The 15,278-nt window shown below is 39.4% G+C and overlaps 1 protein-coding gene across 1 annotated transcript in view; it reads right to left on the bottom strand.

Moving 5' to 3' along the window:
* Nucleotides 1–224: 224 nt before the first annotated feature.
* The window catches only part of gabbr1b (gamma-aminobutyric acid (GABA) B receptor, 1b), a 179,029-nt gene continuing 163,975 nt past the window's right edge, over nt 225–15,278 (bottom strand). The window contains exons 22-24 of the mRNA XM_086014658.1: nt 8,371–8,499; nt 7,355–7,498; nt 225–5,039 (exon numbers count right to left, since the gene is read on the bottom strand). Coding sequence (XP_085870784.1) covers nt 4,752–5,039; nt 7,355–7,498; nt 8,371–8,499 — 561 coding nt within the window. The 3' untranslated portion in view covers nt 225–4,751. The remainder of the gene's footprint in view (nt 5,040–7,354; nt 7,499–8,370; nt 8,500–15,278) is intronic.

Genomic DNA, 15,278 nt, shown 5'->3' with positions numbered 1-15,278 from the left:
CACATATGTATATGTATACTAATATTCATTTACGTTATTTATACTTTATGCCAGAATTCTACTCAACTCTACTTTAAAAACTTGTTTTGTGAGTTTCATTCTTCAAAACAACACTGGCATGTATGCGTGCTGAAACTGAAATGGAACAATTTGCCAGTTTATCAGGTATTACAGCATAGAAATATATTTTTTAATACTGTACCACATGAAATACAGTCTGTAAATGCAAAGTCAAATGTTCTTATTTACATCATTTGTACTATTTACAGTCAGTGTGCATTTTCTCATGTACAACAATTACATTGTCGCTGCTTCACAGACTCAACGGTGAAAATACATTTTTACAGACAAACGTTTAATAGAGTTAATTACACGTTGACTTTGAGAGGATGTAGCGGGAACAATATGCAAACGTGTTCATGATTTATACATCTGCGGCTCAAAGTGTAGTTATTAATTTGAGTGTTTTCAGTCACGTCACCCATGCTACAGATCAAGCTTTTTGACCACAAACTGAAGACACAAATCCTTGCTTGAACACACAAGTACTAATATACACCAAGTTGTCTATACAGAGGTGCATACGCACACACACACCAACACACGCGGACATACACACATAATTGAACAGTAGTTGCTAAAAAAATTCTGGGTAAATTCAACAATAAAAATTCAGGGTCACTATAAATAAACTTTGACGGATTCATGAATAGATTGAATAGAGTTGTTTTTTTTTTGGGTGTGTCAGAAATGTGGACAGGTTTGTTAAACCTTTGAGGCAACAAAACATTTTCTGGGAACACAGACACCCAATCATTGAAAATTCAAAAAATATTCATTTATGTTGCGATCGCTCATAGAATAAAATGACAATTTCTGAAGTGTATATGACTACTGTATGCGTCACAATACTACAGTATTGATAGTAAAAGTACCACACAGTGCAGATAGAAAATAAACCAAAACATATAGGCAAGTACGGCAAATAAATGCAAGATTCTCAGTGCTCAAGTCAGTGGCCTGATATCAAACCGGCAAAGTATTCTTTTCACATAGTGACGGAAAAAAGTGAAGACATAAATGAAAGCAAGGCATCTCTTGGGACAAAACAATTAATTTGGTGAGCCACATCTTAATCATACTATAGTACTCTAATACGCCATGTACGAAACTGTTTGCTTTTGCCGATTGTGGCATCACTGTTTTTCCAAGCGTCGCAAACGACGCATTGCGTTAATCCCAACACGTGCGTATTGTGCAACGTAGTAATGCTGACCCACTGAATACAAAGTCACAACAGCACGCTCAACATCCTGTTGTGGTGACCTCTGATTGAATTGAAAGATTTCAAAGAATTGTAATTTTTACGGTTGGTCGTATAATAATCTGTATCGCAAAACCTGAAGGTGAATGTATCCCCTTTTATGATACGTTTAGCCAGATGTTCCTGTTTTTATTTTCAGAATCGGTGCGTTTGGAAGTGAAAGTAAAAAATGGGAAGAGCTGCTGGTTTGAGCAAAGGAAACTGAAACTGGCCTTTTGATTTTTTGTTTTGGACTAAATCAGCGGGTAGAAGTGCACAGCAGTTCAATGAAATAAGTATACGAAACAAATGCCAGTGAGGGCCTTTTATTAATGAACCCTGAGGGATTAGAAGGAGCTAACACTGACAAAACGGCTCTGATAATAGACAAATATTTCAATTGCATGTATGTGTGTTTTCAACATGTAGAGCATTTCAACTGTTTTATTTATATAACGGGAATATAAGGACAGTCTGGACAGAAAGGTTTTACTGTCATTGAAAATATTACATCTGGGTCAGCTGCATGGTACTACAAGAAGCAATAACTGCCTTAAAAAAAAGAGTAATGAGAAGGAACGCTCTAATTTCAGCACCAAATGGCTTTTTTGGACTCACTAGGCCAATTTTTTAATGGGTTCAGACAGTTATCTAACATTAATTAAAGACACAGATAAATCTGCTGGTCCATAAAACAGTAGTAGACAAATTAAACTGAAATGAACGGATTTTAAAATGCATCATTAAACCACATCATTAAAATAAACATCGTTATATTCACATTTTGACACCAGATATGGAACCTTTAAAGAGTATAAAGTATAGCCATTAATGTATATCGTTTTAGTTTTGCAAGGTAATCAAGGTAATTTGGAAAGGAGAATATTGAGCATAAATTCCAGTATCGGGCTTGACCTGCCATAAGCGTACCAAAAAAATATTTTACTCATAAAAACATGACCATCGGCGGTGAGAGTGATAAAATTGGCAGCAAAATAAATAAATAAATAAATAAACAAATAGGGTTTTGGGATCCTATAGGTTTACCCTACAATTGTGACATTTAATCTACTTTTAGATCCTGCAGTAAGCTTTGAAGAGAATTACTCAGTAATCAACTGACGATGGCTGACTTTGAATCAGCTGATATGACAGGGCTGTCAGATGACTTTGGCGTGCCACAAAGTGATAGCTAAGCCACGAAAAAAAATTGTTTCTGTACTACTGCCGCGCTACCCTTCTTTATTTTATATCCATAAAATATACAATCTTGACCAATGTCGATGAATATTCTAATCAAAGATCACTCGAAATTCGCTACTTTGGATCCATAAACGTGTTCCCTTAGCATATGAACTCTTGCAAATGTTACATTACTTGGTTTCTATTTTGAGGTTTTGAAATATTGTTTTCCGCCCACTTTGTGTCTAATTGTAATCGAATTGAATCATCACCTCTCATCTCTTACTTTCTTTTAAAAACGAACTGATAAAATTAACATCAAAATGGTAGTAGAATGATGTTGCATCCATCCATTTGCTCTGACACTTGTCCTCCTTAGGGTGTGGGCCTGCCTAATCCTAGCTCACTTTTTGCGATAGGCGGGGTCCACATGGAATGTTTGCGACCAATTGCGCAAATAGACAAAAAAAAACAAACATTCACACTCACATTCACATCTAAGGACAATTCAGTCTTCAGTGAACCTAACATGCATGTTTTAGGAATGTGGGAGGAAACCGGTGTATCATAAGGAAAGTCACGCAAAGCACAGAGGGAAATCTGGAGCGGAGATTCAAACACGGAGGAGTAATGTGTAATATTAGCCAGAAAGATTTTTGGTTGATGAGCAAACAAACCTCACAAAAGAGATGACTTTAGCCCGTGTAGCTCTTTCTCAGAAACAGACACCAATGTTTGCACTGTTATAAAACAACGGCTCGTACTGATGATAGAGTTAATGTTCCAAAACACTCTCATTCTCGTTACATTTTTTTCCTGTGAAATGACAAATTTAAATGTAATTACAAGATTATTTTCAAAAGGTTCCATATCTACCCAACTCAAGTTGGGGAAACACTGTACGATGGTACATACTGTATGTGCAGAAAGTGACATATTATGATTTTTCCAGAAATTAAATCTATTCTTAAGTGTCTCATCAAAAGATGCCTCGGTCAAAATAAGAAGGATAAAGAATGTCGGCACATAACACCCCGTGAAAAGAGACCCGTTTCGAGAAGCCTGTTTTAGCTGTGCTGAATATGGGTGATCAGCTATTTAGGTTTAAACCGGATCCAGGGGAAGAGGGTACTCCGGATCAAGTTACGGGTAGAATGAGATGTTTCTGATTGTAGTTGGTTATGAACTTGATGCAATTTGGAAGGTTTTGTTTGATTGTTGGCACAAATTCATGTTTTGGCTATGCTAGCCTTGGCTTTGAAATGATAGTGATTTGGTATTGTCTGGTTGAAAAGAAAATGACGCCTCTTTATCCAGGTAGCTGTCAAGTCATGGGTGGAGAAACTTGGTTAGAAGGTGGTATTACCGTATTTTCTGGACTATAAGTCCCACTTTTCTTCATAGTTTGGCTGGTCCTGCTACTCCGGTGCGACTTGTGTACTGTGTATTAAAATTAAAGCTCGGAGTCGCACCACAAAACCCTGTTGCGTAATCGTAATAAATCATTGAATATTGTCACATTCACTCCGTTTCAGAAGGTGGCGGTAATGCACCAAAAGTATTTGTTCACCGCAAAAAGGACGTAGAAGAAGAAATGGAAAAAGTAGTCACGACAACTAATGTATGACGTATGGGTCATCTGCCACAACAATCATTTACGCTATTTATAGCACCAAAAGATGCAATAACCGACCAGGATTCTACCTTAGGCCACAATGCGACACAGGATACTAGTTAAAGTAAGAAATTTTAAATTAAAAAGAAAAGCTTTTCCACAGTTGGAAGCAGAAGTTTCGAATCCAACTGCAACTCCTTTAGGGAACGGAGATTTTGGGTGCGAATCCGAGCTCTACAGTTCTTAATCTCGGTTTTTGAGAAACACATTTGGAGTTGTAGTCCAGTGCAACATGTTTTGTTCTTCTTCATGGTGCATTTATTGACTGGTGCTACTTATACTATGAAGCAACGTATAGTCCCAAAAATGTGGCATTTAAATTTGCTGATGGAGAAGTAGGGGCAAAATCCGCATGCCTTGCTAAGAGAGCTCAGCAACAGCGCTGTCCTTAAACTCAGCAAACAGTCAACATGGAACAATTTTCTGAAATCCTAGTTTCCATGACACACCACTAGGATATGACAGATGTGAAATTGCACTTCACAAAACGTTTTTGTCCCGTGTCTGAGGCATCTTTTAAACGCGTTGTACCTTATTTAGTCCATCAACATGTACAATGAATGTCACGAAAACCCTCAGTTTACGTTCACCTCATTTGTAGAGCATCTGCAGCCGGCTGGTGTGACAGTTATTGCGGCTGATTTTGTTGTCAGGCTGGTAGAGGCTCGAAGAATTGCCAAAAGATGGAGGGACCGCATGCAGGTCGGAAGTGGGCGCAGGGTATCCTGGCGGTGGGGCCAACGATCTGGGGTCAGTGGGGGGGATGGAGAGTGGGGGTGTGTTGTGGTTTTGATTGGAGACCGTGGATGGTCTTCTCCTTGATCGAAGGGCCTGACGCTCAGACAGCTGGTTCCTCAGCTCCGATACGCGTTCTTCTTTCTGAGAGCACACAGAAGAGATGAATGCATTCAAAATAATTACAAGACCACTTGTCATAAAGAGACCAAGCAGCATAATGAAGTGCTTTAAAGGGGGAAATCGATCCAAACGTTAATTAGCTAAGAACACATTGAGCTTGCTTTTGTTACTGCATGAAAAAAAAATGTACTTCTTTCATAAAAATGTCATTTCTTTAGGTACATGTTAAATATCTCCAATAACCGCTCTCTCCATTCCCCTCCGACTGCAATCGGATGGTAGACAGAAAAGCTTCGACACAAATCATTCATTTTTACAATAGAGAGGTTATCGACCATGGCCGGTCTCCACTTCATTGTGTAAGCGGACGCTACAGTATGTTATCTGTCTTTTTACAGGACGCCATTGAGTGACAGCATGTAGCATTAGCCTTTTTCAGATGGATAGCACTTGTGCTTTTGTTATAGTTGAGGATAGCCTTGCATATTTGGTGACTGTGCTACCCGTCTTATTCTTAATAAAATATGTAAACAAACTTGAGGTCTTGCTGCGATTTTGCTACGCGATCCCACCACCTATTGATTACAGGAAGACGTCTATGTCCAAAACACGTGAGGGGATAAGTCAACGCAAACATATTTTTTTCAAGAATACGTTCTATGCAGGCCCACTAGTCGAAACACGGCATTCTGATTAATATTGCGTTTGTGGAATATGAGTTAAGCAGCAAAATGCACCCCTTTTTAGCCATCTCAGGGTGCGGCCATTTTGTCACTTTTGTCAACTGAAAATGACATAACTACTCAGGGCTCAAGTAACGACCAATCACGGCACATTTTGAGAAAACAGGTCAGCTGTGATTGGTTGTTACCTGATATCAAGAGTTAATCCACCCATTTTTAGCCATCTCAGTGGGCGGCCATTTTGTTACTTCTGTCGACTGTAAATGACATCACAACTACTCAGGGCTTAGGTAACGACCAATCACGGCTGACCTGTTTTCTGAAACTGAACCATGATTGGTTGTTACCCGAGCCCTGAGCAACTGTGATGTCATTTTCAGTCGACAAAAGTGACAAAATGTCCACCGCCAGATATGGCGAAAAACAGGTGGATTAACTGTTATTCCGCAAATGCAATATTTAACAGAATGCCTTGTTTCAACTAGTGGGCTTGCATAGAACATATTCTTAAAAAAAATATGTTTGGGTTGACTTTCCTCTTTAATGGCAATTCTATTGTTTTTGTGACAATTCTATCGGTTTTTGGAGCCAAATTGTTTTCACAAAACGTTCTCATAAAAACTCACTTCAAACATCAGTTTTACAAAATGGCGTAAGCAGGCGGGGTGCACCGTGGTACAATAGATCGGGGTCGGCTGCCAATAACAGGGAACATATAGACAACCATTTCCATTCCCACCTATGGGCAATTTATTTGTATTTTTTTTGTAATTAATTGACAGTATTTCCGGCAATTGCATTTTATGATGATGCACAAAGATGAGCAATTACATATATATCGTCGCTGTCTTGTGAAAAACATGCATGTCCAATTTTGGATAAAAAAAAAAAAAAATTGCGTTAATGCGATGTCTGCAACACGGAAACACCATTCACGTAAAAATAAGAAACATTTTTAAAAAATTGACATAAGTGTTTTGTCACAGGAAAGCGACGATATACTGCATTCCATACTGTAATTAACAACGAAGAGTTTCACACACAAAAAGAATAGAGAATAATACCTGAAAAGGAGTGGGAAGAACACCTTACAGAAGAAAACTAATAAACCTAACATACATGTTGTTGCAGCAGATCTTCCAACCTTGAACCTCGGAAATGTGAGGCAGACGTGCTAACCACTTGGTCAACTTGCTGCTAGTATCGTATTGTTGTAAAGCTAAATTCAGATTCCTTGTGGCACTACATGGAAAATGACTTATTGAGATGCGTTGTTCAAGTTTATTCAATTCAACAATACATTAGTACATTTAGAAGTTATGGAAATAAGAACTTAAAAAAAAAAAAAAAAAAATTTGACTCACTTTGTTTTTCTGCCGCTTTAGTGCAGAGGTCGAAAACAAAACAAACAGCATAGAATTTAGGACAATTATTAAAAACAGGAGTATAAAATTCAGATTGCCTTTGTTTAAACCAAATGCTCAACACGTTTATGAATTGACATGAAGAATGGCCCTTCCTGTGCCAGCCAAATGGTTCAAAATTAGTAACATGAGAAAAACAACACATCCACTAGAGGTGCGACGTTCATTTACTCCGGTTGACAATGTGGTGTTGAGACAATAAAAAAAAAAAAAAAAAAGTTTGGCTCACTTCTTGAATTATCTTCTGTAGCTCCTTGTTCTCTCTCTCCAGCTGTCTGGATTTCTCCTCGTCATTGTTGTTCATGGACGAACCAGTCTTCATGGTCTCCTGGGCGTCTGATTGCCACTCACCTCGCGTTATCAGACGACGCATCTACAAAACATGCAGTTGCTGACTTAGTTTAGTTCAAACAAAGTGTGTGTGCGTATATATTAGGGCTGAACGATTATGGAAAGTGATCGAATTGCGATTTTTTTTTTTTTCCAAATAGTTGTGATTGCGTTATGAGTTGACTGCTCACAGGCACTGCACTTCTTAAATCACTCACTCAACTTAACATATTAACGGATAAATAAATAAAACGTACCAAAACATCTCCATTTGGTAACATAACACATGCCACCCGGTAGGAAAAGTAAGATCATGCTTACTTATGATGTAATACCATGAGAAATGCAATGTGGGCATTACCACTCGGTGGCGACTCATCTTTTCGTCTCTCTCTTCGCTCGAAACTTATGGCCGAATTCACCCTCTTAACTCATTCACTGCCAGACATTTTTGTAACCTCTTTTAACCCTAATATTTGAAAAAAAAAAAAAAAAGAAAAAAAAATCTAAATACGTTCCTGGGATTGAAAGGCTGGACTGTGAAAAGTAAATTCATCAATGGCAGTGAATGAGTTGATATCTTAACGCCTGACAACTTTGTGCGTTTTTATTTGTCGTGGCTCAAGGAAGCGCACACTCACGGCCGGGTGTGTGTGCTCAAACACACTTCCTCACACACGCGGATGGAAAATGAGGAAAATGATGAATATGCCCCTAGGCTGACTAAAGAGAGCAGGCTTGGACAGGAGTCAATGCCGGCACAGCAAGACAGGCACAATCTACAGGTCATTATGTGATATATTATAGCAGCTCAGATAACGTAGAACCTCGATGAAAGGCCATTTATCAAAGAGATTTTGACTGCTCTTTTAATCTGCACAAAAGATGCGGCGAGAAACAGTGATGTGGTTTTACCTTAGGAACAAACAGAACCACCAGGGTGATGTAGACTGAAAAAACGATGGCCAGGGAGGCAAAGGCGAATGAGGCGTCCTGCTGAGAGGACAGGATCATGGTGACGGGGGCTGTAATCAAACAAAGCACCTGTGGAAAAGAGAGATAGAAAAAATATTCTTAGAAGGACATGAAGGCATTATGGACAGGACTGTTTTTGTTATTCAGCTGCTTTACCAAGAAAGCTTGTAGGGATACATGCACCAAGCAAAACCCTATTTACTCATTCACTGCCATTGACGGATTTACTCGTCTTTTCACAGTCCAGCCATTCAATCCCAGGAATTTATTTATATTTTTTTCAAACGTTAGGGTAAAAGAGGGTCTGAAAATGTCTGGCAGTGAATGAGTTAAATGTTTTTATAGTTCCGAAAAAAATGGTTGTCCAAATGTAAGTTTGCAGACTCCTTTCTGGTGCATGAAGAATGAGGGGAAACTTTGATCAGATTAGACAGACTGTAGTAATGGTTTCATTGTAATTCAAATGGTGAAATTACAAAATAAATTACCCTCGCTACTAAAATACACCATTTCCTGTGACTTGGTGTTTCTATCTCCTCAATAAAAAACATTATTGTACCACCTTGTATCACACTTTATAGAATTTGTTATCTAGTTGGCACGTTGTTTATGTTGATTTGTGATTGTTTTGTGATTGGCTTCACAATCAAAGTCATTCAATGACATCCAACACATCTTATTTATTTTTAATTGACTAATTCACTGCCAATGACGGATTTACATGTCTTTTCACAGTCCAGCCATGGAGCCTAGGAACTTCTATATTTTTTTTTATTATTTCAAACTTTAGGGTAAAAGAGTGTCTGAAAATGTCTGGCAGTGAATGAGTTAATTAAAAAAAACATTTGGGGTTTGGAATGAGAAATCAGGAAATTAAGTTGGTTTGTGAGGAAGACAATTGGCCATTTAACCATTTAAGATTTTTTTTTTATATACAATATAGATTCTGTACTGTAGTCTGCACTGTGACTGAATCGTTAGTTATCACATTTTTCAAAGGAAATATATTTTTGTAATCTGTAACAGCAGCATTGTCCTTTTAGAAAAATATAATCAAACAATATGGTGAGCAAGTAAGTTACGTAGTTATCTATGTAGTGACAGGCAGATATTGTTTTAGAAAATATCTCATTTTATTCTGCCTAAACAAAAATGAATCAAACCCTACCCAATTTTTTTTTTTTTGCTGCAACACACAAGTGTATACGTTGTCCACCCAAAATGAATTAAAGTCAAAGTAATAATGGAAAGGGAGCTCGCTGTGTTTGTCGTCTCCTTGCCTCTAACACAGCAAGTCAACACGAAAATTCTGAAAGAGACACTGGAGCAATCTCCTTCAGGGCCAAAATGCAATTACTCAGAGGCTGCTTACGACAAATCGATCCATCAAACTGGGCCCTCTTGATTTTACCACCCAATGGTAAAACAACTCACGCAGAAATGAAGCCACGTCTATGAGGTAAACATCTCACAGACATCAGAACAGAACTGAAAGCCACCCACTTTATGCATCAGGAACCCACTCACTTTCCAAATACGGCTGGCTGAAGCAGTCTGTCACCCACTGTACGCGGAGAGTGATTTTTATTCCGTTTTTATTCTGTTTTAAATGGGCGGCACGGTGGTCGACTGGTTAGCAGGTCCGCCTCACAGTTTAGAGGTCGTGGGTTCGATTCCGGCTCCGGCCTCCCTGTGTGGTGTTTGCATGTTCCCCCCGTGCCTGCGTGGGTTTTCTCCGGGTGCTCCGGTTTCCTCCCACATTCCAAAAACATGCATGGTAAGTTAATTGGACTGTCTAAATTACCCCTAGGTGTGATTGTGAGTGTGGATGTTTGTCTTTGTGTGGCCTGCGATTGGCTGCCAACCAATTCAGGGTGTCCCCCGCCTACTGCCCGAAGACTGCTGGGATAAGACTGCTCCAGCACGCCCGCGACCCTTGTGAGGAGAAGCGGTATAGATAATGGATGGATGGAAATATTTGTGATTTTCACAAATGTATTTCATTTAAATAACTAAATATTTATGTTTTTGAATGGAAAGATTTAGTAGCACCAAAATGTGCTTTTCACATCCACAAATAGATTCGTGATTTTAACGTGTGTTTGGGGGGAAAAGAAAAAGTGCAAAGAAATTTAGATTCATGCTCAAATGCCAATGAAATGTGATAGATGACGCAGAACAGCACAACAGTCTGATGATCTGTATTATGTAATTTTTCCACATTTTTAACATTGTTAGCTTTTTACACATTACACAAAAAATTCAAATTTATGCCTGTATAGGTTAAAAAAGGTTTTATAATGGCATGCTTATACCAAGTATTTCCATTGGTGTTTATTTATTTATTTATTTTAATCGGTCCTTCGTTTGTGCTTCTTTCGCGCGGCTAACGAGGAATCGAAACTTAGCACAGATATTCTAAAATCTGAACGGTTCCGGGAGAACCGGAATGATGGTCCTGGTTCCACTCAATTCCGGGTTCTCAATGCCCAACCCTACTTATGACCATAAGATATTTCAGTTTTTCTTTTGTCATAAATATGCAAAAAATTCTACATTTTTGTATTTTTCCTGTCAAGACGTGGGTGCTGAGTGTCATGACAAATAAAATGAACTTTTTTGATTTTGGCAAATGGCTGCAATGACACAGAAAGTGAAAAATTTCAAGAGGGCCGAATACTTTCGGATAGTTTTCATACATTTAAGTGACAATGTTTATGGAATTCAAACGTACAGAGCATTACATGAAATGCAATTTTTTCCCCTCGCCATTCAGTGGCGGACTTGTTGGCATGTTTTGGGTGAGCTTAAGCTTGGGGGCACGGACTGATGACCGGACGTTCGTCTGCAGGATTTTTTTGGTAGACTGCAGAATTCATTGTTTCATTAATCATAGAAAGCCGTCCAGTCATCCTGTAATAGCAAAGCAGCCCCAGTCCATCACAAAGCTACCATGTTTGACTGATGGCATAAAGTTCTTTTTATCAAGTGATGTTATTTTTTCGCCAGATCCAACAGACTGCACACCTTCCAAAAAGTTCGATTTCAACATCAGTCCACAGAATATGTTCTCCATTTGTCAAACGTGACAGGCCCTGATTGCTGTGGATGCCCGACCATACATTATCCCAAATTTTGCCACTTTATGGATGACAAACTGGGTCGGCTTGTTCTGTTCAATGATAGCACGTTGACGTGTGATGATTTATAGGCCTGTTGCGATACGGTGCGTTGCGTTCTACTGTGGTATGAAAGGCCGTGCGTGGTCCGGGAGGGTCCGTTGCATATAGAAAAGTGCCCACACTCACTCACCGCGGCCTACCTGCTTGTAATGCTTCATGTTGAAAGTGCGTTTGTGTGCGAAAGCGAGAACTAGAGCGTGTGCTCTTGGGATGGTTCTGTGGATAATGACTCTCAAGGTTCAGCGGAGTGCCAAAGCCTTGGAAATAGCTTTGTTAACTTTTCCAGACTGATAGATTACACTCACTTTGTTTCTTATTTGTTCTTGGATTGCTTTGGATCATGGCATGATCTGTTTCTTTTTGAGATCTTGTGCCCTCTTCAGTTTGTCTGACAGGTACTATTTAAAGTGGTAGTCAACCCCCCAAAATGATTTTCATTAATATGTTTTAGACAAGGCGGCACGGTGGTCGACTGGTTAGCACGTCCGCCTCACAGTTCAGAGGTCGTGGGTTTGGTCCCGGCTCCGACCTTCCAGTGTGGACTTTGCATGTTCTCCCCGTGCCTGCGTGGGTTTTCTCCGAGTACTCCGGTTTCCTCCCACATTCCAAAAACATGCATGGTAATTTGATTGGACACTCTAAATTGCCCCTAGGTGTGATTGTGAGTGCGGATGTTTGTCTCTGTGTGCCCTGCAATTTGCTGGCAACCAATTCAGGGTGTCCCCCGCCTGCTGCTCGAAGACAGCTGGGATAAGCTCCAGCACGCCCCGCGACCCTTGTGAGGATAAGCGCTATCGATAATGGATGGATGGATGTTTTAGCCAACTCAAGGGGCGGCCATTTTGTCACCTCTGTCGACTGAAAATGACATCACAACTATTCAGAGCTCAGGTAACGGCTGACCTTTTTTGTCGACTGAAAATTACATCACTGTTGCTCAGGGCTCAGGTAACAACCAATCGCGGCTCAGCTTCAGAAAACAGGTGAGCCGGGTGATCAAGAACAGATCCTGCTTTGAGAAACTTGCCAAGGACAGTGTAAATGGTTCCAAGCATTGGAGCAGGGTGAAGGCCGTAAAGTTTGCCATTCATTTGCCGGGTGCAACTTTGATGAGCCACGGGCAATATGTTATTATATGATATGAATGACATAAAAGTGAAAAGCCAGCCTCCACTGTCAAACGCTGATGGCCTCACGTCTGTCTGAAAGATACCTGAAATGAAAGAGTAAAATAAAGAAAGTGCACCATGACTTTTGGGTCACCCTGTAATTTCACAAGCTGAGAGGAATAGGGACAGCTCAGAGGTATGATTAGAACATATATCATACTGACACCATACTTGTGTCCGCTGTCCATGATAATAATAATAATAGCTCACTGGTTCTGAAAAAGCCAATTTGCAGTGGTGCTTTCTAGACCAATTTTACTGAGGGGGGTTTGGCTGGGGCAGGGTTTTAAGCGAACCACTCAGTGAATATACAGATATTGTACTGTATAGACCTCATTCACTGCCAGACATTTTCGGACCCTTTTTTGCCCTAACTTTTGAAAAAAAATGAAAAAAATATCAATATGTTCTTGGGATTCAATGGCTCGGGTGCAAGGCTCCAATTGCCTACATCACCTGTGCCCGACGACATCATCCACAAGGGGAGATCTCGCCGTATACCGATTGCATTCTAAATGCACTTTGCGCCAGCCAGTGTCATGCACGGATCTCAGCGAGTCTATTTCCGCTTCCGCTATGTCAAGCCTTGCGCGCATTTCGACCACCCTGATTTTAATGGTAATGAGGGAAGCCGCTTCGATTGGCTGGGAGTCGGCTACGTTCCATCTCACAACGGCGCAAACGTCCCCTTACAACCAATTCTACCTGTGCAAAGTCTAGGGAAATACCCCAAAAAAACTCTTGACCAACAATTTTAGTGGGTTATGCACACAGAATCCTTTAGTGATTAAAACATTATTTTATTATTGTGTTTTTATTTTGAAAGACTGAGGCATTTATAAAAAAATTGCAATGTGAAAATAATGTATGAACATGTTGTCGCTGTCCTGTAAAAAACACGCATGTCTAATTTTGGATTTTTAAAATGTTACATAAAAATACGAAAATTGGAAAAATACCTACATAAGTGTTTTTCACAGGACAGCGACGATATGACAATACTGAATAGGGGTGTGACAAAAAACGGTTTGAATTGGAAAATAGGTTTTTGTTTAAAAGATGCGAGTGAATCAAATCCAACCGATCAAATCGTTTCACTTTAAAATATATTGAGATACTTATCGAATCATCTTTTATTGGAGACACATATCTTCCAAGGAATACAACATTTACAATACTGACAAGTTCATTCATTTGTATGAAAATGTCAACAAGAAACATATTGCATCAAACCCACTTGAACTAAACCACATCTTATTGAATCGAATCAATCCCACTGAATCAAACCGAATCAAATCCTTAAACTTTAAAATCCAACCATCCTTGAATCGTTTCACATCCCATATATGGATATATGTATCGAATTGTCTTTAATTGGAGAGATGCGCACCGCTAATAATGTATAGTACAGTGTTTCCTACCGCCTCCCCCCAGAAACGCTATTGACAATGTTGTTCACTGAATCAATCAAAAAAAGAAAAAAAAGAAAAACTGAATCAGAAACAGTTAACCAAATGCCTTTGTTATTTTTGTTCCTGAAAAAAGAGAGCTGGACTCTTTCTCAACAGTGACAGAATTAAATCAGTGCTGCAGTGACAAGCAAATAAAGACAAAGGACAATTCACTATGAGATGACAGGTGGAGAAGATGAATTGGATGAAGCCCAAGATAGACTATTAGAGGGTGAGAGACATGAGAAAGGCGTAGCTGAGGCCGAAAATCCATACCCATCGATCAACAGTCAGTCATCTCTGAGCCAAAGCTAAAAAAAACAAAAATCCCGTTCAGAAGGGTAAATGAAGGGAAGGAACACTACCAACAGCAGCAGGAGAAGCCTGGTTGTTGTGTACGTAAACAGGACAGCACATAAACTAAATCCTCTCCACCACTTGCATAGAACTCGTCTATTTCATTCCACTCATCTCTCAGACTCAAACACGTGGGACTTTAGAGGAGATCATAAGCAAGTGTCATCCATCTGGAGTCAGAGGCAACTTCAAACATATAGGCTTCTCAAATTCTCTTGGCTCAAATGTAATAATTTATAAGCAGATGAACAAGACAAAGTTTTTACCCCAACAGCTATTTCTACTTGCCTCAGAATATTTTACAGCTCAACACTCACTTGACACTTCAGTAGATATGTAACAGGCCAGTGAGAAAGAAAACAGGTGAGCCGTGATTGGTTGATACCTGACCAACTGTGATGTCATTTTCAGTCGAGAGCAACTGACAAAAATGGCCGCCCCCGAGATAGCTAAAAACAGGTGGATTTTGCTGCTTAACTCATATTCCACGAACGCAATATTAATTAGAATGCCACGTTTAGACTCGTGAAGGTGCAGTGAACATATTGCAAAGAAAAATGTTGTGTTGACTTCCGCTTTAACTCATTCACTGCCAGACATTTTCAGACCCTAACGTTTGGAAAAATGTGAATTTTTTTAAAATCAATTCAATGGCTGTGAATGAGTTAAATGAATAATATTTAACCCAT

This window comes from Filicampus tigris, chromosome 18 (assembly GCF_054856515.1).
Source record: "Filicampus tigris isolate MCC_2025a chromosome 18, RoL_Ftig_1.0, whole genome shotgun sequence".
NCBI classification, from domain to species: domain Eukaryota; kingdom Metazoa; phylum Chordata; class Actinopteri; order Syngnathiformes; family Syngnathidae; genus Filicampus; species Filicampus tigris.
The sequence above is the reverse complement of the archived record's forward strand: the minus strand, read 5'-3'. Positions and strand labels throughout refer to the sequence as shown.